This window comes from Patiria miniata, unplaced genomic scaffold (genome assembly GCF_015706575.1).
Source record: "Patiria miniata isolate m_02_andy unplaced genomic scaffold, ASM1570657v1 HiC_scaffold_4, whole genome shotgun sequence".
NCBI lineage: Eukaryota > Metazoa > Echinodermata > Asteroidea > Valvatida > Asterinidae > Patiria > Patiria miniata.
The window spans coordinates 421,722-444,527 of record NW_024037071.1 but is presented as its reverse complement, the minus strand read 5'-3'; the positions used below and the strand labels follow the sequence as shown (position 1 = coordinate 444,527).

Genomic DNA, 22,806 nt, shown 5'->3' with positions numbered 1-22,806 from the left:
GGAGACCTATTCAGCAGCTTTTAAACAACGTAGAGTTTCTCACCAGTTTCCTATCTTAAGGTACCTTTTGATCGACATTATACAGAGGTGGTGTTGCATGGCGCAGACTGGCCTTGCTATGGGATCATTACTGCACAAAAAGCAAGTGGCGGGACTCAGTGACTACATCTTGCTTTTTCTCCACAAATCTTCAGTCTCAAGACTTGCTTGTTTTGATAATTTCAGACGTTATATTAGTTATGAGCTTAATAAGACATTGCACGAAAAAAAAATCGGCCCATGACATTTAAGTAATCAAATGATTAATTTGAATAATTAAGACGACTAACTCATCATTCTGAATAGTGTGCGCAATTTCTGAACTGGACTATAGCGCGCCATTAAAACCAATAAACAATCAAATTTATTTGCTACAGGACATTATATTCTTCCCTTTAAGTTTTGTTTACAAATGAAAAAGCACTTAAAAATATGGTACGAAATTCAATGTAAAACAGATCATTAGACTGCATTTTTGTTCTTCCATAATAAATCCCGTGCGAAGTTGTAAGTTGAATATAATGCTATCCACTGAATGGCACTAATCTATTTCTCATGAATGGTGTCCGAGCTGCGGTTGAAATTTAAATTTATTCCACTCATTGAATAAAATTGTTTTCTATTTCAAACCGTGCACGCGCGTTATATGCGACAGACCCCTCTCGACTGCATGTAGCTGATGTCCTAATTATTAGCATAGAGGGCGCACCACGCATTACTTTGGTTATTACGGAAATACACATTCATGCCTGGGATCGATCCCACATCATTGCTTACGCGCTGTATCCCACACACCCACCCGTTTGCCATCGACTAAAGTTGAAGTTGAACTGGGGCTGTCAAAATGTCTGTTAGCTTTTTAAAACATAAGGATGCTTTGGTGAAAGCTTGGACGGATGTGTCCAATGAAAATTCCCCAACAGACTGGTAAGTGTATGGAATATTCTAGTCCCTCGATTATAGTACTGTACTACTGTTGCTGATTTACTTCCGGGTTCTTTCCCACATATTCTTTAATAAATAACCCGGAAGGCGGAAGTCAGTCTACACAGTAAAAGGAAAAAATGGTGCACTCTGACGCCACTGTTTTTCATCATGAAGTGTGTCAGTGACGGTCAGTCATTGCAAAAATGGCATTAATGGTTGGTGCCGTGCGATTCAGCACGGTACACACATGATTTAGTCCGAGTAACTTGGACATAGACAAAGACATACATGTAACTTGGACTACATGACCATGATGACAATTGACATAGTGCTGATTTTCGTCATTGTCATTGTACCCCCAATTTCCCTTAAAAATTCAAAATCCTGCCCTTTATCTACGACATACCTGCATGTTCTTAATATTGCCAACTAGTTTGGTAGGTCAAACATTTTAAAAGTGGATTTTGTTCCCTATACTATAGGAACCGGGCCCATAGGTACACGATCGCCTATAAAAGGCCACAATTGGAACTAGTAGTACTGGAAAATGTACGCACACTAAAATGTAGATGTACAAAAGTAGAACTTTGTCAAGTTTGGATTTTCATATTCAGACTTTGTTTGTACATGTATGCTGCAAACCTATGTATCGACATTCAAATTGCGTTTACAAGGTGAATCCCTCAACGTATCAGTAAATCCCCCCTTTTTAGAAAGAGGAAGATACCTAGGTTCCTGTCACGAGGTAAAAGTTTGTTGAAGTCCTCCATTTCGGAAAGAAAAAAGCTTTTCGCGTCTGGATTTTCTGATACTCCATATTCAACCGACATCACACCCAATCTTCTGGACAATCAACAAAAAGTACTTACTTATTTGAAATCAGGAGTTTATTTTCTACAAGTTTGCTGGACAAAATTGTTCTGTATCTGTTTGAATTCACATCGTAAAATTGAGTTGAATTGTGACCACCGCGGTCTGTGAGTGGCGGGCACCAAAAACGGCGGAGAGCAGTGGCGAGCTGCCACGCGATTCACATGGCGACATGTGCGAGTAAGTTTCCGGCTGGAATCGCACAGAACTGAACTTAGACTACATGTATTTGATTCTACATCACGAAGTGCCAGGTATGTATATTTATTTTATGTATGGTTTTAACGAGAAAAATTAATAAAGATAATTGCAAAAATGTGACGGTGGGGGGGGGGGTATGAGTTTTAGTGAGTGAACGGCAACTTCACTGTGAGAGCTGAACGGGTCACGTTCGAAATTCTGCAGTGCGGCGCATGCGCAGTAAGGTCAAACTATTCGTTTGATTACTGGTATTCCCTCTGATTTTGGTGACGTGTGAAATGAAGTCGTACTAACAGTGTTTGGGGATAAATGTTGTTGTTTATATTTAATAATTTCAAAGCTCTTCCTTCTGGATACAAACAATAAGTCCTTTTCAAGAATGTTAAAAAAGTAAAGTACATTCTTATATGACATTTCTCCCTTTTTGATTTTTCTCTGGTGGTGTTTTCCTTTCTTTTCATTTTTCTCCATCCTAATCTTTTTCTGTGTCATCTACATTTAATCTTATCTTTCCATGTTGGTTTCCTTGATATTTAAACAAAATCTTCTTAAAGACTTTTTTGTAAATAGTACCCTTTTGTTTTTCTCATTACAGATCGGTGGCGACAGAACCCTGTACCATGCCTTGCCCTCCTTGATGTTGAAGAATTTCCATTCAGCGTTGCTCTCTGAGCTACAATTTACAAAGATGCCTTTCATATTCCTGATTTAATTAGTATCTTTATTTGCATACATGTAATTGAAGGTACACAGGCAATTGCAACCAGAAAGAAGGTGGAATTCGCCATGAACAATATTTGTGCAAAGTTTGAGAGCCGAAGAAGTCATATTAAGTGTGATATTAAATGTATGCATATTAATTAGGCAGATTTCCCTATTTCTGCTTTAATTAGTATCTTTATTTACATAATTGATGGTACATAGACAATTACAGCTAGAAAGAAGGTGGAAGTCATCATAAACAATATTTGTGCAAAGTTTCAGAGCTATAGCAGTCATTTTTAGTGAGATATTGCATTTACGCATATTAATTAGGTGGTTTTTCCCATATCCACTGTACTTAAGGAAATTAATTTGTGTCCTCATTTGCATATTTGTTGGTATAAAAAGCTGAACAAATTTGATATGTGGTGTTTAGCATAAACAACTATTGTGCAGAATTTCAAGGCTGGAGTAGGCCTACTTATTTTAATTTAGTTATGGCATTTATGCATATTAATTCGTTGGACTTAAGTTATTTTTCCAATTTTAATGCTTGGTCAATTTGCAAAAGCTGGGGAAAATGACAATTTTGAGTGATCGCTATTCCAATATGAACTGGAGAAAATGCCTTTTGTTTTCTGGACTTGAAGGAACTCACCTATATAATGGATAAAGGGAGGAAAAACAGGGTTAAGACAAAAAGTACAATTTTATACAAGTGTGTCAAAAGTCATTTTTGTCAAATTTGGCCATTTTGGGCAGAAATCGGACAAAATTCAGCATTTTTAAATGCTCGTATCTCAAAAAGTACACGACCAAATTTGATGATGTTGATGTCATTTCGTATGTTTTGCAGAGCTGAACCTAAATATATAAACAGTTTAGTCAAATACAAAACTTTAAAAAAATGTTGACATGCCTACTAATAGCGATAAAAAAAGAATTTCGGCATTTTTTAGACGTCTATTTTCGGGTACATGTTCCAAATGTGGCATTTATTTATGGAGGTAGTCCAGTACATTGACCACATTTATTGGGCTACGGTTGTGTAAAAAGTTTTTCAAACAATGAGAACTTAGTAAAAGTATGGAGAGTTAGTACGAGAACTGGGGTGATCGTGTAATTTTGGGCCTGGTTCTCTATAACTTGTAAGAGAAGAAAATCAACTTTTAATTTATTTGATGTACAAAAGTAGTTGGCAACAATAAGAACATGCATCGATAAAGTGCAGGGTTTTGAATTTTTGATGGAAATTTGGGGGTAAAATAACAGTGACCACGACAAACGCAACACAAAAAGTAATAGGGAAATCACCACGATGTACCGTGACCGTGCAAGGCCCTCTAAATCGAATCGCACTGCACCAACTTTTAACTGAGCACGAAAATCGTAAATTTCTACCCTAATAAACTGTAAAAAAGATTCAAAAAAGGGAAAGAATGTTGCAAACCGACACTATTTAGTACAATGTATTTCCTATCAAAATTTGAAAGGTTTCTCAGTCCCATATTCATGTCTTAATATCATTTTTGCAATGACTGACCTTCATTGAGATGATATGAAGAAAAAAGCAGTGTCAGTTTGTAACATTCTTTCCTAAAAGAAAAAGTGTCATTAGAATTGAGAGAAGTCTGTTTTTGGTTGAAAAGGTCATTTTGAATTATACAAAAATGTAATTTGATCAAAACTAAAGAGGGGCCGGCGACTACTCGATCGCTGTTACTTGGACCCTAAAGCCTAGAAATCGCCTTTTCCACTTCGGGACATGGTCTGGCGATAGAAGTAGGGTCTTCCAAGTCGATTGTTAGACATGTTAGACATGGCGTTGGGAATATCCAGCAACCAAACCCTTTCCCAATAAAAGCATCAGATTTCATCCTCAAAACAGCCACAGAATGACTACATGTAAATATGCCACCTGAGATACAAGTAGAGTATGATGATTAAAATTGAATTGCTAAGGTTTACGATCTGGATGAAAAGTGAAATTTATCGTTTATCGGCAAGGGCTCCACCATGAATATTCTACCGCGCACGGACACCATTTTAAAAATATTTCTAGACCCATGTTCTCCTGTTCTATGTCAAGTGACTTAAAATTTGACAATTCACTCAACAACATGTTCTCCTATTTTTTCAACAGGGCAGTGTTTGGATACGATGGGAAAAGTTTTGAGTTGAAAGTGGTGGACACAGGCGGTAAGAATATTATCAAATGAATGAATAAATCAAATCAGTAAAAGTTATGGCATTTATTTTTTCATGATTTAAGTTAATTGATTGGCCACGACTGAGCCATGTTTCATTCATAGGCACATGTGCCTGATAGATTGTCTATTTTAAATTCCATTCATATAAGTTTGATAAAATGTAACAAATGTAAAATAAAACATTTTACAGCACCCTAGAGCCTGCCCTTGCGCCCCTCCACCCTCCCCCTTCCCCTCACTGCTACACCCCCTCCCCACAATTTCACACCTTAGCCCTTGAAATAGTTTTGTTATGCACCAATAAGTCAAAAAGATAAATGGTTGTAACTTACTGTTTGAGAAATGAATCAAATCACTGCGATGTAACCTTTGATAACTGCAAGGTTTTGATGTCCTGACAGACATGAGACTGAGCATTTGCATTGCAGTTCTCATTACGCAAAGCTAGCGCGCCGGCACGTTGCCTGCGCGCAGGCAACTCGCGCATGGAATGCAGTGCGATATAACCCTCAGTGTGTGACATGCATTTGTATTCAAAATTCAAGATGGCTGCAACATGATAATGGTCTATGGGACATGATAATGCTCCACATTGTCTCAGAACTGGCAGTTTATTTACTTTTGTTAATTGGCAAGTGCAACAATTAAGGTCTCACTGACTTTTGCTGCTCTTGCGCTGATAATGTTGCATCAGGCAGGTAATTTGTACGTAAATGAAAGAAGATAGTAAATGGCTAATTTCCCTAAATGCTTCCTTTTTTATTTCAGAGGATGGGCTGGAGGAGATGGCGGATTCATTGAGCGGCAGCAAGATCATGTATGCTTACTGCCGTGTGGTGGACCCAAACACCAGCCTGCCCAAATTTGTCCTCATTAACTGGGTAAAAAGTAGCTTTGAGACAAAGTGATAGTAAATATCATGCCCCACTCAGCAGTTGCGAAATTTTTTTTTGTAAAGGGGTGAGGGAATTGGTTGGATCAACTAATACATGTTATCCCCCCCCCCCAAACTGTACCCATCATCCCAATTGTAGTTGGGACGGAACCAACTTAAGTTAGGACTATCCCACATGTCCCAACTAAAATGTTGGAGTTGGTCCAGTCCTACTAAAGTTGGGTTGCTGCTACATGTACCTCATGCATTCAGGCATGAAAATCTTCCTGTTTAAACACGACTTCTGGGGTTTTGTTGCCCAAATATCCACGTTTTTATTTAATTTTGAGCTTTTTTGGCCTGATTTTACATCTTTCCTGTTGTTGCACAAGTTTCCTGGTTTTTTTTCATTGAAATTCATTCGCATGCCTGGCATTGCACGTTAGAGGACGCGCATTCACAAACCTTGCCATACGTACATAAATATAGGCCTGGATTATGCTTGAAATCCTCCGTACTGCCCCATATTGACAGTCACTCCCGCAGGATTTTGCAGGATTCAGGCAGTGGTCACCCCTCCATGGACCATATTCAAGAAATAATGGAGGCATTTGTAGGATTGAGGCTACATCCTAGCAAAAAAGCCAAAATGACTGAAGTCAAAATTTAGGCTTGCTGATTTTTTTTCCTTCCTAACACCACAGCAAGGAGAAGGGGCTCCAACCTCAGTGAAGGGAACGTGCGCCAGACATACACCTGATGTGGCTAAGCAGTTCAGGGTAGGTTTCTCCGATCAGATCAGTCGGGTACTTTTGTTAAGATGGAAGAACCATATTGGAACAAAAGTGAGGCAAGAAAAAAAGACTGTTGAGTTATTACTACATGTCATACATGTAGGTTACCTCAGCTATTACCTCCTCCCTGGGTCAGGCTTACTTCCTCATCAATGGTTCACACGCATTTCTGAACAACGCATTATATGTAGGGCAAAACCTAATATTGATTTACATCACCCCGACGCAAATAAGCCATTTGCGAGTAACCTATACCCTTTGGGAGTTACATTTCAATAACATCTGGTACACTGACTTGCTCAGAATGCTTGGCACATTTTAACTTTGAATTCTCCAGACCAAAGACACTGTTGCTAATCACATGATTCGGGGCAAGCTCTTGCATAGTTACGTAAGAGACGCTCAGCATCAATACATCGCTCACAATGGGTGAGAATGGCACAAAGACACCAGACCATGCCAGAGCTGGGTGTTGCTAGCGTAAGGCTTGCCCCGAATCATGTGATGTAGTAACAGTCTCTTTGGTCGGGAGAATGCTAAGTTAAAATGTGCAAAGCATTGGATTAAGTCAGCGTTCCAGATTTTATTCAAATTGAACTCGCAAATGTCTTATTCCATCTTATGAATATTTTCATTGCGGTACCCACTGATAAATCAGATTTGAACCAGCATGCTCGGCGGTCGAGTGGTAGGACGTCTGCACTAGAACAGGAGGTCGTGGGTTCGAGTCCCACCCGAGTCATTGTTTTTCTATCATTCACTGGGGAGGTAGCACACTTAGTATGTCATGTTTTTACGTCGGAGAAGGGCAAAAGCTCATAGGCCTTTTGATTCCCATACATCACCCCAACGCAAATTCCATCTTATGAATAACTTCATTGCGGTACCCGCTGCTACATCAGATTCGAACCAGCCAACCGATCCCGCCAGCTCGGTGGTCGAGTGGTAAGACGTCTGCACTAGAAAGCAGGAGGTCGTGGGTTCGAGTCCCACTCGAGTGATTTTTTTCCCCCAACTTTCACTCAGGAGGTAACACACTGAGTATACAGAGTTATATGTCGGAGAAGGGCAAAACTTAATGTTGAGTTGCATTGGAAAAGGGTTAATTTTTTGTGGCAGATTCTCAACACACCAGTTAAACTTGTTAAAACGACAGTTGTACTTAATTTACTCTTCCCAAAGGAGATTCAAGCCAATTATAAGACTTGGGTTTACAACCGTCATAGGAAATTCAAAAACACTGTTTTTAAATGGACCACTGCTGTGCTTGTGAACCAGTAACTATGGTTGCACCGGGTTGACCTATGAGTAATGCCACAACTTTGATGGTGTATGCAATAAATGGGAAATGCTTGTCATTACTCTCTTTCAAGTCAACCCGTGGAGTGCTGTGGCCCCGCGGGTAATTGGTTGTGGGTTCAAGTCCAGCCTGGGGTTGTGGTGCATGCACCCTTGGGCAAGGCACTGTGTCACTCATTGCTTCTCTCCACCCACGAGTAGATTGGGTACCTGGGAGGGCAGAGCTGGTTATTGTGATTGATTTAATCTGCTTTGCGCCGAAACTGGCTGCATCGAGCTGTATACTCCCCATGCAGGGAGCTGAGATTGCATTTGGAATGTTTTGTTGGCCCAATGACATGAATGATCAGGGGTGATAATAATGTATAAAAGCGCTTTGATTTTAGTTAAAAGTGCTATATAAGCACCCATTGTTATTAAAATTAGAATCTGTTTTTTCTCGCCAGGGGGCCCATGTGACCATCAATGCTCGCACAGAAGACGACGTGGATCCTGAAGACATTCTGAAGAAAGTGGCCAAAGCCTCGGGTTCCAACTACAGCTTCCACAAGGAGAAGGCTGCCCCCGAACCAGAGATCGGCCCAGTTGCCTCGGTCTACAAGAGAACCAATGCGGCGGCTGAGATCAAGTCTAAAAGGAGTGACAAGTTCTGGTCCGAGTCAGAGGTACACGAGTGCATGCCTATATTAAATTTACACCTCCCCGATGCAAAATTCTATCATACTAGGGCTATCCATATTCAAATAATTTAATATTTTATTATTCAAAACTGAACTTGACCAAACATTTGAGTATTCGAAACTCGCCGATCAAGTTTTGCACACGCCAGCTGCAGCTGCCTTCCTCAATGGTCAAAAGTTGCAAAGAAAGTGCGCCTGTTAAAATTTGCATTCGGCGATGGCTGTTATGGGGTCACAGCTAAAGTGTTTTGCAATAGGTACTGTGTAACTGTCAAGTGACTTTATCCAGCTAAAAGAATGGGAGCAATGTTGGCTTTAAACAAGAAAGTTCACATAATTGGCATCTCTTATTTTCATAAATACAAAGCTTGAAACTTATTTATTGTACTGGACGAGATATATATACAGACCAGTAAACTATTATCAAAGGGTAACGGCACATGACAACACATGGTTGCAAAACACAAGAAAACCAAAAAGGCCTTTTTCTCAGCATTTTACCATTGTGAAACGTTGATAAATGCGAAATTCAAGACAGCCATTACTTGTCAACAGAATGTCCAATTGAAGTCCAATCGCAACAAACAGTATTGTAAGGAGAATTTCATTATCTTTACTCATACCCGCAGACCCATATTTCGACCTGTGCCCAGTTCTGTCTCATTTTTTCCAGAACGCCTCACAAATGTGGGCATTATCAAGAAGACCCAACAGTGCGTTTCAGAAAAAAAAAAAATGTGTGACAGAAACGGGTACAAAGATAAGTAATCGAGAAAATGTACATTGTTTTTTGTTCTCCAGCAAGCCGAGAAGCAGAGACAAGCTGAAGAGAAGACAAGAAAAGCTGCTGAGACCCAGAAGTTGGAGAAAGAGAGGCGAGAAAGAGAGGAGCACGAGGCCCAAGGAAGAGAACAGAAATTGGCCGAGAAGATGAGGACAGTTGACCAACAGAAGTACGTGGACCTCAGACTTCAACCTCCATCACAAAAATTGCAGAGCATGAAATGGAGATGCAACAACTTTTTTTTTTCTTTTTTTTTTCAGTGTTTTTTTGTTAATTTCCAGAAATATTTGGCTGGCAAAAATTGCAGTCATTTAATTTGGCAGGACTGTTTTTTTTTTTAAATTTTTTTATGGACAGACCTGCAGGTGACACATATGTTTCCCAGGAAATTCTCTAAATTAAGGAGATAATAGTGCCCTGGATCAGTTGAAATTGTTTGGTTTATAACAGGCGATGGGTCTGGCCACTGATAGTGGCCTGAGCCAAAAGAGTGCTGTTATCAGCGACTAGGCCCCTAACCATCAAAAGCCATTAACCCTAGCCACCCCAACTCCATCAAATCCATCCCCCCTTTTTGGTGGATTTTGGGGGACTTGGTCAAGAAGGCCTTGCATGACTAAATATTTATGGAGTATGATGGACTTGGGCCTAATGGCCTGAAGCAGTGCTAGGGGTATCCGATTGATTTGGCTAGCTTCCTGTACTGCTATTGGGATAAAAGCCATGTGTAACAAGTCTATGAATGTCAACCAGTGCGTCAGTGGTGGATTCCATTATGTCATGTACAGTTTTGTATTGGACGCACAGTGATTGATGGATTTTGATGGACTTGGTCCAGTGAGTTCCTAGTAAAAGACGCTAGGGAGTTGGGGTTAATAGTCTTAAAAGTTGACAAACTTCCATCGAATTTGTTTGACCATTTCACTGCATGGCCAGGCCACTTCTGTGGTGCATATCGCGTACATGGTATGCTCAACATCTCCCTGTATGCTGATCATAACAGTGATTTTCAAGCTACGTGCCGGTTGTTGCTGGCCTGTGCCGCGGTACGCATACTGCGCACTTGTGGCGTGGAGTGCGGGTCTTGCTGTTTAACACCGGTCTTAAGCAGCGACGACCTGTGTTAAAACAGTTTAAGACCAGCCAAGTGACGGGCTCTAGGCCAATAGGAATGGGTAAACTGTTTCAGGTGTTTATGAATCCTGCCTTCAATCCCCAACCAGCCAAACTCAAACACAAGGGTCTGGCGGAGTCCAACTGTTTAGTGCACAGTTTAATAGCACAGGGTGTTGGAATTTGCAAGGATGAGGAAGGTTCCTAGTAAATCATCTTAGGGTGTTTGATTGAGTCCAACTGTTTTGAAGTATTTTATAAATGTACTACTTTTGCAGGGCCCAGGAAAAGCGAGCTCTTGAACAGTCGAGACAGGAGGAGCAGGCTAGATGGGTAAGTTTGAAATGGAAAAAGTGACGAAAAGCTGCAATTTCTCAACTGCCATGTTCATTTTCTTGCTACATAGTGATCTGTCACCACAAGATGAGCTTAATGATAGCAAGCTAAACGGAATAATTTCACAGGTTGTTTGGTACCAGTACAACCTTTTTGTTAATAATTCGGTAGGTTTCTTTTTGGCATATCTGCAAATGATTCTCTATATGCCTTAAAAGCTACAGTCCATCATTTGCAGCTGTCCAAAAAGCAACTGACGTAATTATTGTAGAAAAACATGCTTGGTTGAAAGATAGTAAGGGAACTAAACGCCCTGTGAAATTATTCTTTCTGGCATGCTGTCATTTTGAAGAAATCAACGAAAGAAGGCCTTTCCAACGATGTGTCTAAATAAAGACACATCGTTGGAAATTCTGTTAGTAGTTCGTTTTTTTTTATTTTGGCGAAGCGCGCGCAAGCGTTGACACGACACACACATGCGCGCGGTTGCTATAATTCGTCGGATCAGTGCGCGACATTGCGTAGCTACAATCGGCTCGGTGAGAAAGTGTCTCGGATGCTGAATTCCGGCTCAATTCAAAACATGATTCAGCAACTTTTGATTTGAATTCGAGATCCTATTTTCTCGAAATACACAGCTGAAGCTGAGCTGAAGCTTCATCAGGTTAGTTGTTCAGCTCCCTTCTTTAGATTCTGAGCACTTTTGTTGCTTCAAACGAGCAATATGCACCAATTACAAATGATGGACAGTACCTTTAAGGCTCATTTCGCAGTGGCAGGTCACATAGGCACTCCCAATGAATATTGCTGAAGATTTTAGTTATTTTTACATGTTTTGTGATTATTTTATTTCAGGAGAGTAAGCAGAAACAGATGGAGGCCTCAACCTCCCCAACAAGACGGCCAGGCAGTGACCGTACCAAGGTCAGTGTCCGTCAGTGTTGGAGCAAAGGCTTAAACCTTCAAGGCCAAGGCCAAGGCTTTGACCCTCAAGGCCAAGGCCAAGGCTTAGACCTTCAAGCCTCGAGGCCAAGGCCAAGGCTTAACCCTCAAGGCTAAGGCCAAGGCCAAGGCCCTGTTTTATAAAAATGACCACTGATATAGAACTAATTATAGTCACATGACACATCATCACGAATCGCCCATTAAGAAGAACAACATGTCTTAAATTGCAATCAACATGCTCGCATACACCGTTTTATGACTGCATTAGATCTATTCAAGTTTAAGTTCAGGTCTTCAATATGGTTTAACTAAAACAAAATAAAGATTTACTTCTATATTGACGCACAATTCTCCCGAGTGTAACAAAAGGGGGATCCAAGAAACTGATTTGGGAAATTTTTATTTGTTGGGCCAACATGGTCAGAAATATCAGCATTATCTAAAACAGATACATGCAAATCTTTAGCACTTATCAGGGAGACATACAACCAATCAGATACTTGTATGCAATTTAAGTGATCATCTCATTAGCCCCACAAGTGTACAGCATATTTTTGCAGCAAATCTACTACAATGGTAACAACATGTGATGCTATAAAAGTGGAAGTGTGCCCAACACACAAATCTACAAGGGGTTTCCCTCCTCCATGGTAATACGATTAAAATGGTAACAGCAAAATTTCGAACAGATTTATCTGGAAAATGCAAAAATCTATGGGCCTTGAAGAGCCTTGACTCAAAATTGCAAGGCCGTGATCCCTCAAGGCCAAGGCCAAGGCCAAAGCTTTTGCCCTCAAGCCTCGAGGCCAAGGCCAAGGCCCTAAAATCCAGCCTTAAGGCAGCCTTAAGGCCAAGGCCCAGCATCAAGGCACTACATCACTGGTGTCCGTATTATGTTATTGGCTACGGCTTGCAAGATACGCATTCGCCAATATAGAGGCAGCTGAAGCCACTGATCACATGTTCCATAGACACGTAACAGCGTAATTCGGACGTGACCAAAAGATTAAGATATGGACAGCTTAAATGTTTTGTATCAGTGGTCTCAGAGAAATAGTTACTGAAACATGAAAAACCAGGATTTTTTTTACTTTCAAGAGGAGCATTTAAGTACATGTGTTGTTGTTATGAAGCATAGAATGGTGTTGAAGATTGCATCTTTTCCTTTGTTTTGACTTTGAAAATCGACAGCCTTCGGATAGTAGCTCATTTCTTTGCAATTTCTTATCTTAATTTCTTATAGGAGGCAGCAGAAATGGTAGCGCAGCGTGGAGAAAACCCTCGGGCTGCTTTTGAGCAGAGGCCGTCATACGAGCCTCCGCCACCCGCTGCCCGTCCAACAAAAGCCCCGGCACGCCTACCACCCAAGCAGCCGGAACCTGAGCCAGAACCCGAGTATGAACCGGAACCAGAACCAGAGCCGGAACCAGAACCAGAACAACAGTATGAGCCAGAACCTCAGTATGAACCACAACCGGAACCAGAGCCAGAACCAGAACCAGAACAACAGTATGAGCCAGAACCTCAGTATGAACCACAACCGGAACCAGAACCGGAACCAGAACCACAACAGCAGTATGAGCCGGAGCCAATTTACGAACCGGAACCGGAACCGGAACCAGAACCGGAACCACTTTACGAGCAAGGTAAAATGTCTATTAATAATAAAATAATAATAATAACAAGTTCTTATATAGCGCTTTAACTAAGATCAAAGCGCTTACATTATTATTATTATAAGCATTCTCTGCACATATTTTAGTTAAAAGAGTCTACATTACAACAGTCTCCCATTACAAGTAGTCTCATGCACGTGCGACAACACAAAAAAAATTTAAAACAAAGGAGCCATATTGCACATATCAGCATTGCTAACAACTTAAGTTTGTGGATGATCCCTAGAAAAACGGTTAGCGTTAGAATAGCTGCCTTTATAACCCTCCTATGCAAACATACTCTCTGTGCATAATTTGTCCTTTTAGTCAAAATCAGTCAAGTGACTGTTTTTTACGGTTAAGTGCTCCCTGCCTACATGAAGCAGGATCGACTGGCTTTGACTGTTTATGTAACTTGATACAGCTGTGCTTTAACTGTAGGTGATTGATAAGAAAGCTTTGCTCACCAGTTTCCTGCTTTTGTCTGTTGACTGAATTTGACTAGTGACAGTGCTTGCTGTGAATATGATCTGACTGTTGGTGACTAGCCTGTGTAAAAGGCATGGCAGGGGAAGTGGATGGAAGTTTTTGACTGTCTGTGACTGTTCAATCAGTTAACCAGTTCGCGCCAGAATTATTTTGACAAGAATGGAACGAGGCGTGGGATTACTTTTCACTCGACCTAATGCCATGCGGGTTGAGGCCATCACCCTCGGGCATCACACGAGGGTTGCCGACAGATATTTCCGGCCTCGCTCCCTGCGTTTTTATCCGTCATCCATTCAGAATGCCGCAAGGCCTTTGCGGGTATACATGTCATCCGGCGCAAACTGGTTAAGACTAGGCTGCATAAGCTTGTTTTACATTTTACTTACTTTTCTACTTGATTTCTTTAAATTTTACTTAATTTTCCCATTTTTGTTTTGTTTTGTTTGTGTATCTCTCATCTTATAGAGCCCCCGCCAATGGATAACTATGAGGAACCAGCAGGGGAGGGAGCCACCGCACGTGCAGTTTATGATTACCAAGCAGGTAGGGGAAACAAAAAAATGGGCATTGTATCAATGTTCTTTTAATACTTGTAAACTGTAAAATAGTACCTGTAATTGGTAAAAAGTTGACTTGGAGTACAGACCAATGGACTGTTATAGAATACACTGTATGATGAGTTGTTTCTCTTGAAACAACTCCATCCATGGGACAAACACGCTTCTTGTTTGTTAGTTGCTTTTTTTCTTACAACACAAAGGTAATTCACTTCTGACTATTGCATCCTGGAATGTGCCCAATTGGGCTACAAAAAGCTTTTTAAACGAAATTATGTTAATTGGAAAGAGCATTTAAAAAGTAAGAAATAAACATCCACACAACCACCCTTGAAAAACTTGCCATTTTTTGTTTTATTCTTACAAGAACGAATTTGCGGGTAAAAATTTTGACTTTTAAAAATCCAGCTGTTGTGTGCTAGTCTTGAATCCTGCTGCACATGTTCCATTTAGTGCATCACATTCTGCAGACGTGCGAGAAACATTGGTGTGTTGGTGCTGTGCGTATTATGTGTCGCACACAACGTGCACCGTACATTGAATGGACACAGCGGGAAATACGTATGCATATTCCTCAAAATGGCCGTTGCGTCAGAAGTAAACAACTGGGATTGTTTGTCTTTTCTCAGGAACAGTGGGACATTAGGTTAGATTCCTCCTAACCAAAACTTTAAAATGGGATGAGTAAACAATCTAAAGCACACAAATCTCGGCGATTTCAGGACGTAATGGCCTTTTAATTATGTTACATACTATCCAACTTTTTTTCTTTCAGCCGATGACACTGAGATAACCTTTGACCCAGGCGACCTCATCACGAATATTGAACAACTCGACCCAGGCTGGTGGAGGGGCACGGCACCAGACGGTACCTTTGGACTCTTCCCAGCCAACTATGTGGAGCTCATTGACTAAATATTGAAATATTGACCACGTGCCTTGCTCTTCCTAGTATCTGAACATCACAGACAGCCTTAGTGCTGTTCTTTTTAAGGGGTTAAAGAAGGAGTTGCAATCGAGTCCATCACAAGTCCGAGTCACACTCTCACGGCAAAACAGTGTAACTTGAATTTTGGCCTTCTTGAGATAAAGTCACTTTTGGGGTTATTGGGGGCGCTGTTTCCATTTAGCAAATTTTCAAATCCATGTCCTTACGTTTCAAAGATAGCAGCGCGTATCGCATGTATGCTTGTTTAATGCAGTTTCTTTGAAAAAAGGGGTTTATTGAGATGCATCCTGTTTTGTGCTAGATGTGACCTGATGTCACGAGGCAAAAGGGCGTAACTATACAAGATAAGTCTTTTTGCCTTATTACATGGCACGTTATGCTCATCGTCAAAGTGCCATAATAGTACACTGATGTATGCCATCTCAAGATACCTGCTTTTACCACATAATTGGCATTTTCTCAGCAACCCAAAGTGCTGTTTTCGTGATTTTTTCAGTATTTGAAAGAAAAACCTCTCAGCTTTAATCTGATACCCAAAACATAAAAATCCACAGATCCATTTTTTTTTAAAGTCAAATGTTTTAGGGTTGCATTTTTTTTAGGTTACCCTGTATAGAACAATCTGGGCACGCTATCAATTCTGCCACGAAGGCCCCTTTCAATGGCGAAAGCATTGTGCTAGCCATTGTTCCGAAAATCCGTCACTGGGCCGTTGTTTTGTACAATAGCTTGCACAATGGTTTCTCCATTAAAGGGGGCCTCGTGACTGTTGTGAGTGTACAGTGATCGTGTGCCCAGATTTGTCTATATGTGCTATTTACAGGCATGCAACTTTTCCTCGGATCAGCTGATTTCCTATTTTTTTACTTCCAATGTGTGCCATTGAAAATAGAAAAACACTGTACAAAGTCTGGGAAAAATTTGAATTTCCTCTTTTTTTGTGATTTCCCAGTTGCATGCCTGTATTTACATTATTATTTCTTTAACTTTTGCAAATCTAACTTGAACATTCCTTCACAAATTCTTCAGCCCCGGCAACAGGATCATTATGTGCACTTTATGAGGCATGCTTGTTTCTAATTTGAGATCTTTGTAATCCAAAATAACTTCTTTACGGAACTATATTGGGCCATTCTAAGAAAACAATCACTTTCATTTAATTAATGGTTTTGCAAATTTTATATATATATATATGTATTTTTTTCATTTTGGCGAAAAAAATACCTTACCCATATAGGGATGAAACTGTCCTTGATATAAAAATTACGATTGCTGGAATTAATATTTGTTTGATTCCATTAAGTTGAAGAACGATGAAAATCGAATGGATACTGAAACCATTCCAATGGTATGTCTGACCACCTCAATGATTATTATTGTCAACTTTTTTAATAACGCAACAACAACTGACACAGTTTTATATATACATGAAAGTAGTTGTCAGAGCTTGAAAGTATGATTAATTAAAATATTCTTTACTTTTTTTGTATATTAATGAGAAATGTTTATGATGAAGGATGCACCCTAAATCATGAATTGATATTATAGAGACAGTTATGAAACCTACCCTTTCCTTTGACATACAAAAAAAATATTTTGGTTGTGGTGTTAAAAGACACATGGCTGCACCGATGATTTTGCATTCTTAAGAATCCATTTGTCCTAATGATTTTCAGAGCAGTGTAGTTTTGCTTATTTAGCCAACACTTAATCGGATAACAGATTAGATATTCATTGGATTCTCTGATACTGTATTAGTAGCGTTGCATTATTATAATACATGTACTTAAAGCTCAATATACAAATGTAATCAGAGCAAATTGAAGATATGTTCATATGGAAGATTTTTACTCGGATAACAAGGGATAAAAAAAAGCAAATTCGTGTGATATGTCAGTCAACAATCACTGCTTTTTTTTTAATGATCATGATGACTGAACATGTTGAACAAAGAAACTAAGTGAAGCAGGATTAATAGGTTTTAACATTTTCCATGAATAAGTAAACCTCTAATTATGCATGTCTTTTGCATGGCCAAGCGTGAGCAAAGCTTTACATCATTTTCAACTATTAATAATGTTTAATGCGTAATTAGTTGCAGTTTGCATTTGTTTTTATACCAAATCTTATGCCAGTGGGGAGTTTGTATCTAATTGGCATAAAAATAAAGAATACGAATTACAATATTGCCAAGTTAGTGCACCTCATTAAGACATTTTGTGTCATTTATGTTACGTCAGTAAACTCAGTGTACGTGGCAAACATCTGTGCGGTCAATCAGTTGCATTGGGGGATTTTGTTTGGGGGACTTGGCCTGTGCAATGCAACAAGCAAAGCAGTTAAAGCCCGACGTGTCTCTAAATAAAAGAAACACACTGGGTATGGGGAGCAAACAATCAAACTTTAACAAAAAGGGAGGGAGGGTGAAGAACAAGAACAGCAACATCCAACATATGTGCAATACTAGAGCCTGAAGTTGGATAAAAGTAGACATAAGAATAAGTGGACATTGAATAAAAGTGGACATAAGATCGACCCCTAGCCTGTGGAACACCAACGTTTTTAGTGGCAGTAGGCCTACCTTTGACATGTTGCCCTCGACATTCACAGACTGACTACGACCACTTAGGTATTACTTAAACCTATTGATGAAATAAGTTTCATTCATTCATTCATTCATTCTTTATTATTTTTACCACATCTCATTTCAAAGTGACAAGGCATAAATACATACATGTAGTTTTGGGTAATATAAAGTTCGAGCTTGTTTTACAAAATATATTTATACACTTTGGACGCATTATTTTCTAATTGGAGATGGCGGAAGGGGATCCCCAAAAAGCAGAGCTTGTCGAGTAGAGATCCCCTTTAACATGGATTAATACAAACATTTAATGAAAAACAAATGAAAAACAATTGAACGTATACATTTTAAATTGTACATAACACACGGAAAAACAATATTGCTGATCGGAAAAAAAAAGAAATACAGAGTAGTAATACAGAGTAGTAAGTTGACATATACAGCTTTTTAAATTTATCCAGCAGGTTTTTGGAAGGATTTTGAATGGGATGGTGTCTTTATACATCCCTCGGATTAATCAAATGTGACGACTTTTTAAGAGAAACTTATGGGAACTTTCAGGAGCTAGCTATTGTAAAACTCAGTCGAGTGTTGCTAAAATTCGTGTTCCTGCCTTGGTGAACAACTGCACTCCGTTATGTATATTGTCATCGTCTCTGCTGCTTACACGAAACAAGAGCAATCTGCAAAGATAAAAGAAATAGGCCCTTTATCTATTATATTACATATTTCACATTCGAAGCACAACCCAACTATCGGAGTGAAAAGATTGTCATAAAAAGTTCGATATGCCACTTCCCGAAGACTAAGACAAAAATAGAAAATGAATAAATGAAAAATACATATAAATCCCTTTTGCTAAATTACCTCAAGAATTGGTGAAGACTTGCTCTGCAAGCAGGTCATCAGTCCTTCCGTCGGTCCTCCTCCCTGCTTCCGGTTCCTTGGGATTCAGAAGTGATTGTATCTTCGTCCAGAATGACATCTCATCTTGCAGACCGTCATCTCTGCCAGAAGATTAGAAGGAACACATGTGTGCGGGACAATTATGCGCCTGTTGCTCTTCTTTTGTGAAGTTGTTGATTATTAATTTCACATTAAACTTATTTTCCTCTAGATTTATCGTATTAAAAAAAAATAAGGTATCATTAATCGCAGACAAAATAATCAGAACAATTTGAAACACCCTAAGACATTGTTCGAAACGAAAATAACATTAATATTTTTTACCTGGGAAATCAGTAATGGGATGCCCGGCAAGCAGGGTCTTCAGTCATCCGGTGTTCCTCCTCCCTGCTTCCGGTTCCTCCGTGTCAGCAGCTCCTGACATGAGCACTGTGGCTTGCCGGTCCTCCTAATCTAATTGCAAGTTGCTGAAAATAAAAGAAGTCTTCCTAGCGGAGCTAGGTTTTGTAACTACAATGTACAGTGGATTCCTGATCAAATTTGTGACCGGTGCTGTGGTCTAATAATAAAGAGAAGGAAACGTATATTAGTAGTCCTTACCTGACCACTATAAAGATACAACCATAGAGAGAAAAAAAGGGGAAATTAGTTTAGGTCTACGCTTCTGAGATCTCTAAGCCTAATTGGATGCAAAGTATCTTACATACGTACAGTGAAAATAATCCAATTAGTGGCCCTTACCTGACCACTGTAATGGATTCAACCGTTGAGAATGAAAGCTAAGTTTATTCTAAATAGATAATTTGGCCTACTATGGTGGCGAAGATGATATTCCAGTTTGCGCAAAGCAACGCGCATCTACTGACGCGCAACGCGGTTCAAAGGGAAACAACATTCACACACCCGATTCAACTAGCCACCGCTGTTAATAAATGAGGCTTGTGGACGTTTCACATTGCCGACCAGCTGTGATCGGACCATAGAGCTATTAAATTTAATATAGCTCTATGGATCGGACTTATCAGAATTCAAATGTACCATCGATCAAATCCTCCACTGGTGTTGTGGTTGTTAAATTAATCAATGCACGTTGTTTTATCCTGTACATTCAGGCTATACACTTTACAGAGCGATTACTAGTGTATCCGACGCTACAGGTGTCATTACACCTGATTTACAATAAACAAAATTGACACAATGGCCCTAACACAAAAGGCAATTATCGATCTTTGTGAATCGGATATTATGGAAGAACAAATCACAAACAATACTCCATGTCCATAAGACACGTTTCGACCTGGACCAAAGACTATTTCATGTCACAAAATAATCGTCGAATCGTTGAAACCATCCTAATTACGTTTCACGACCGTGTTTCAATGAATTTTTAAGATCTGCACATGGCCCTATACATGTGGAGCTTTTTTAAACAATAGATCTCAAAGAAAATTTTTGTCACATGGACAAATAAAGTAGATTCTTAACACATGACCCTAGAGTATATTACACGATGATTCGCACTCAAGACGGGATGAATGCACAAGCAGCTTTCAAGAAAATTGCAGAAATTTCTACAGAACGGAGGAATAGAAGATCTCTACACTACTTCACATGGCCCTAAATAATTTCGCATAATAAATTGGAAAGATTTTTTTACAAAAACAAAGTAAGACATGTTCACATGGTCCTGGAATCCTGTAAATAATCTGAAAAATTGGGTTTGGCAGAAAACGGCGATGTCAGTTTTGTACACATGGCCCTAGGATTTTTTTCACGATGACAATCAATATGGAACGACGAGAAAATGCATGATAGACGCAACTAGAATTTCAACAAGTTTGATTCGTACACATGGCCCTAAATATCTAACAGCTCATAATCATTGTCTTTGAATGTCAAGCAGTAGACATGATAAAACAAAAATGTACAGATGGTGCAAATTGGAAGAGAAGCAGAACGATTTACTACACATGGCCCCATTATGATTTCGACATAAAAATCCTTCCTAGATAGCAGGTGCTATACGTAGTTTAGCAGTTGGCCCAATCATACACATGCATGGCCCAATCATAATTTCACATGGCCCTATCAATTATTCTGCAGATATGAAGCCCGGGAAGGGACAGGGTGGATTTTTTTTTTTGAATTTCCTAATTCGTTCGCACGAATTACTAATTCGTTCGCACGAATTCCTAATTCGTTCGCACGAATTAGTAATTCGTTCGCACGAATTGCTATTTCGTTCGCACGAATTGCTATTTCGTTCGCACGAATTCCTAATTCGTGCGAACGAATTAGTAATTCGTGCGAACGAATTAGTAATTCGTGCGAACGAATTACTGGAGTTATTCGTGCGAACGAATTGGTAATTCGTGCGAACGAATTACTGGAGTTTGCTAATTCGTTCGCACGAATTAGTAATTCGTGGGAACGAATTAGTAATTCGTGGGAACGAATTAGTAATTCGTTCCCACGAATTACTAATTCGTGCGAACGAATTACTGGAGTTTGCTAATTCGTTCCCACGAATTACTAATTCGTGCGAACGAATTAGTAATTCGTGCGAACGAATTAGCAAACTCCAAAAAAAATATCCACCCTGTCCCTTCCCGGGCTTCATATGCAGACACTCGTAGTCGTGTACGTATTTCGTTCTTGTACGTTACATGTACTCTTTTAACTTTGTTCGCACTCGAGCTCGTACACGAACTTGGTTCGCACTTGAACTCAAACACGAACTCGTAATCAACGAACGATACATTTGTTGTTTTAATATAACTGCAGGTCGATACACCGTCTTATGTTCTTCCTATACACTAATCAGTCAAATGATTGACAAATGCTTGACAAGATCTATAATGAACTTTGTTCGCACTCGAACTCAACACGAACTCGTAAATCGTGAACGAACGATACATTTTTTGTTTTAATCAATACCCGCTGGTCCATGTCTTATTTTGTTTCTATACACAAATCGGTCAAATAATTGACAAATGCTTGACAAGATCTAATGATTGATGCTAACTTTGTTCGCAATCGAACTTAACACGAACTCGTTAATCGTGAACGAACGATATATTTGTTGTTTCAACCCATACCCGCAGGTCCATGTCTTATTTTCTTCCGATTCACAAATCGAACAAATGATTGACAAAATTTAATGATTGACGCTAACTTTGTTTGCGCTCAAACTCAACACGAACTCACTCGTAATCGTTAACGAACGATATATTTGCTGTTTTAATATACCCGAAGGTCGATATCCATCGTCTACTCTTATCGAACAAAATGATTGACATTTAGGGGTTTTGTACGATTTCACTTTTACGCTCCTAGAATTTCTCCTCATTGATTTCTTTTTCCTTTGAAGATTTTTGCCTTTTAATTTTATACGTTATCTTTTTTGAAAGACGTTTTCAATCAAACCGAGAGCGTGCTATTGCTCATTTCGAATGCGTGATTATTTTCGGAATCGTACATTACTGACACTCAAAAACGTTGGCAATAAGAAACAAATTATTTCAAATTTATTTGCACATCCAAGCGGCGGGATTTTTATTCCTTTCCCATCTGGTTCTTGGTAAGAATTGTGTCTGATGAACTATTTATCGTGCGGAGAGGTTCCTTGGAAAATATAATTATTATCTTCAACTCTCTTTTTCTTCTCTGCAAAACATAATCTCTTACTGGTTTTACAACTTTATACATTAACAATTCTATACTGAATTAATTTGTTGGCAATGTAGCACCCATCAAGGGTGTTTTGTTTCTCAATAAAAGTATCCATTAAGAGTATCGTTTTTATCAATAGAATCACCCATCAAGGGTGTCGTATTTCTCAATAGAAGCACCCATCAAGGGTGAGGTCTTTCTCGATCACCCATCAAGGGTG

The 22,806-nt window shown here is 39.5% G+C and overlaps 1 protein-coding gene and 1 long non-coding RNA gene across 2 annotated transcripts; one reads left to right on the top strand and one right to left on the bottom strand.

Annotated features, from left to right (window-relative positions):
• Window positions 1-758: 758 nt before the first annotated feature.
• LOC119739886 (drebrin-like protein) lies at window positions 759-15,604 on the top strand. The gene is made up of 11 exons (XM_038215007.1): window positions 759-966; window positions 4,883-4,938; window positions 5,718-5,830; window positions 6,528-6,602; window positions 8,363-8,581; window positions 9,398-9,549; window positions 10,772-10,826; window positions 11,685-11,753; window positions 13,018-13,420; window positions 14,384-14,461; window positions 15,251-15,604. The coding sequence occupies exons 1-11, from the start codon at window positions 884-886 to the stop codon at window positions 15,388-15,390; spliced, it is 1,443 nt and encodes a 480-aa protein (XP_038070935.1). The 5' UTR covers window positions 759-883; the 3' UTR covers window positions 15,391-15,604.
• A 2,781-nt stretch (window positions 15,605-18,385) lies between these two features.
• LOC119739885 lies at window positions 18,386-19,832 on the bottom strand. The gene is made up of 3 exons (XR_005272631.1): window positions 19,239-19,832; window positions 18,876-19,015; window positions 18,386-18,691 (listed from the first exon to the last, which is right to left on the bottom strand). It is a non-coding gene; the product is annotated as an uncharacterized LOC119739885 (long non-coding RNA).
• Between the last annotated feature and the right edge of the window lie 2,974 nt (window positions 19,833-22,806).

Excerpts from the sequence above, each read along its gene's own strand:
- LOC119739886 (XM_038215007.1), top strand. The coding sequence starts at position 884 with ATGTCTGTTAGCTTTTTAAAACATAAGGATGCTTTGGTGAAAGCTTGG. Across the intron at positions 6,603-8,362 it reads ATGTGGCTAAGCAGTTCAGG|GGGGCCCATGTGACCATCAA; the intron begins GTAGGTTTCTCC and ends TTTTCTCGCCAG. Across the intron at positions 13,421-14,383 it reads GGAACCACTTTACGAGCAAG|AGCCCCCGCCAATGGATAAC; the intron begins GTAAAATGTCTA and ends CTCATCTTATAG.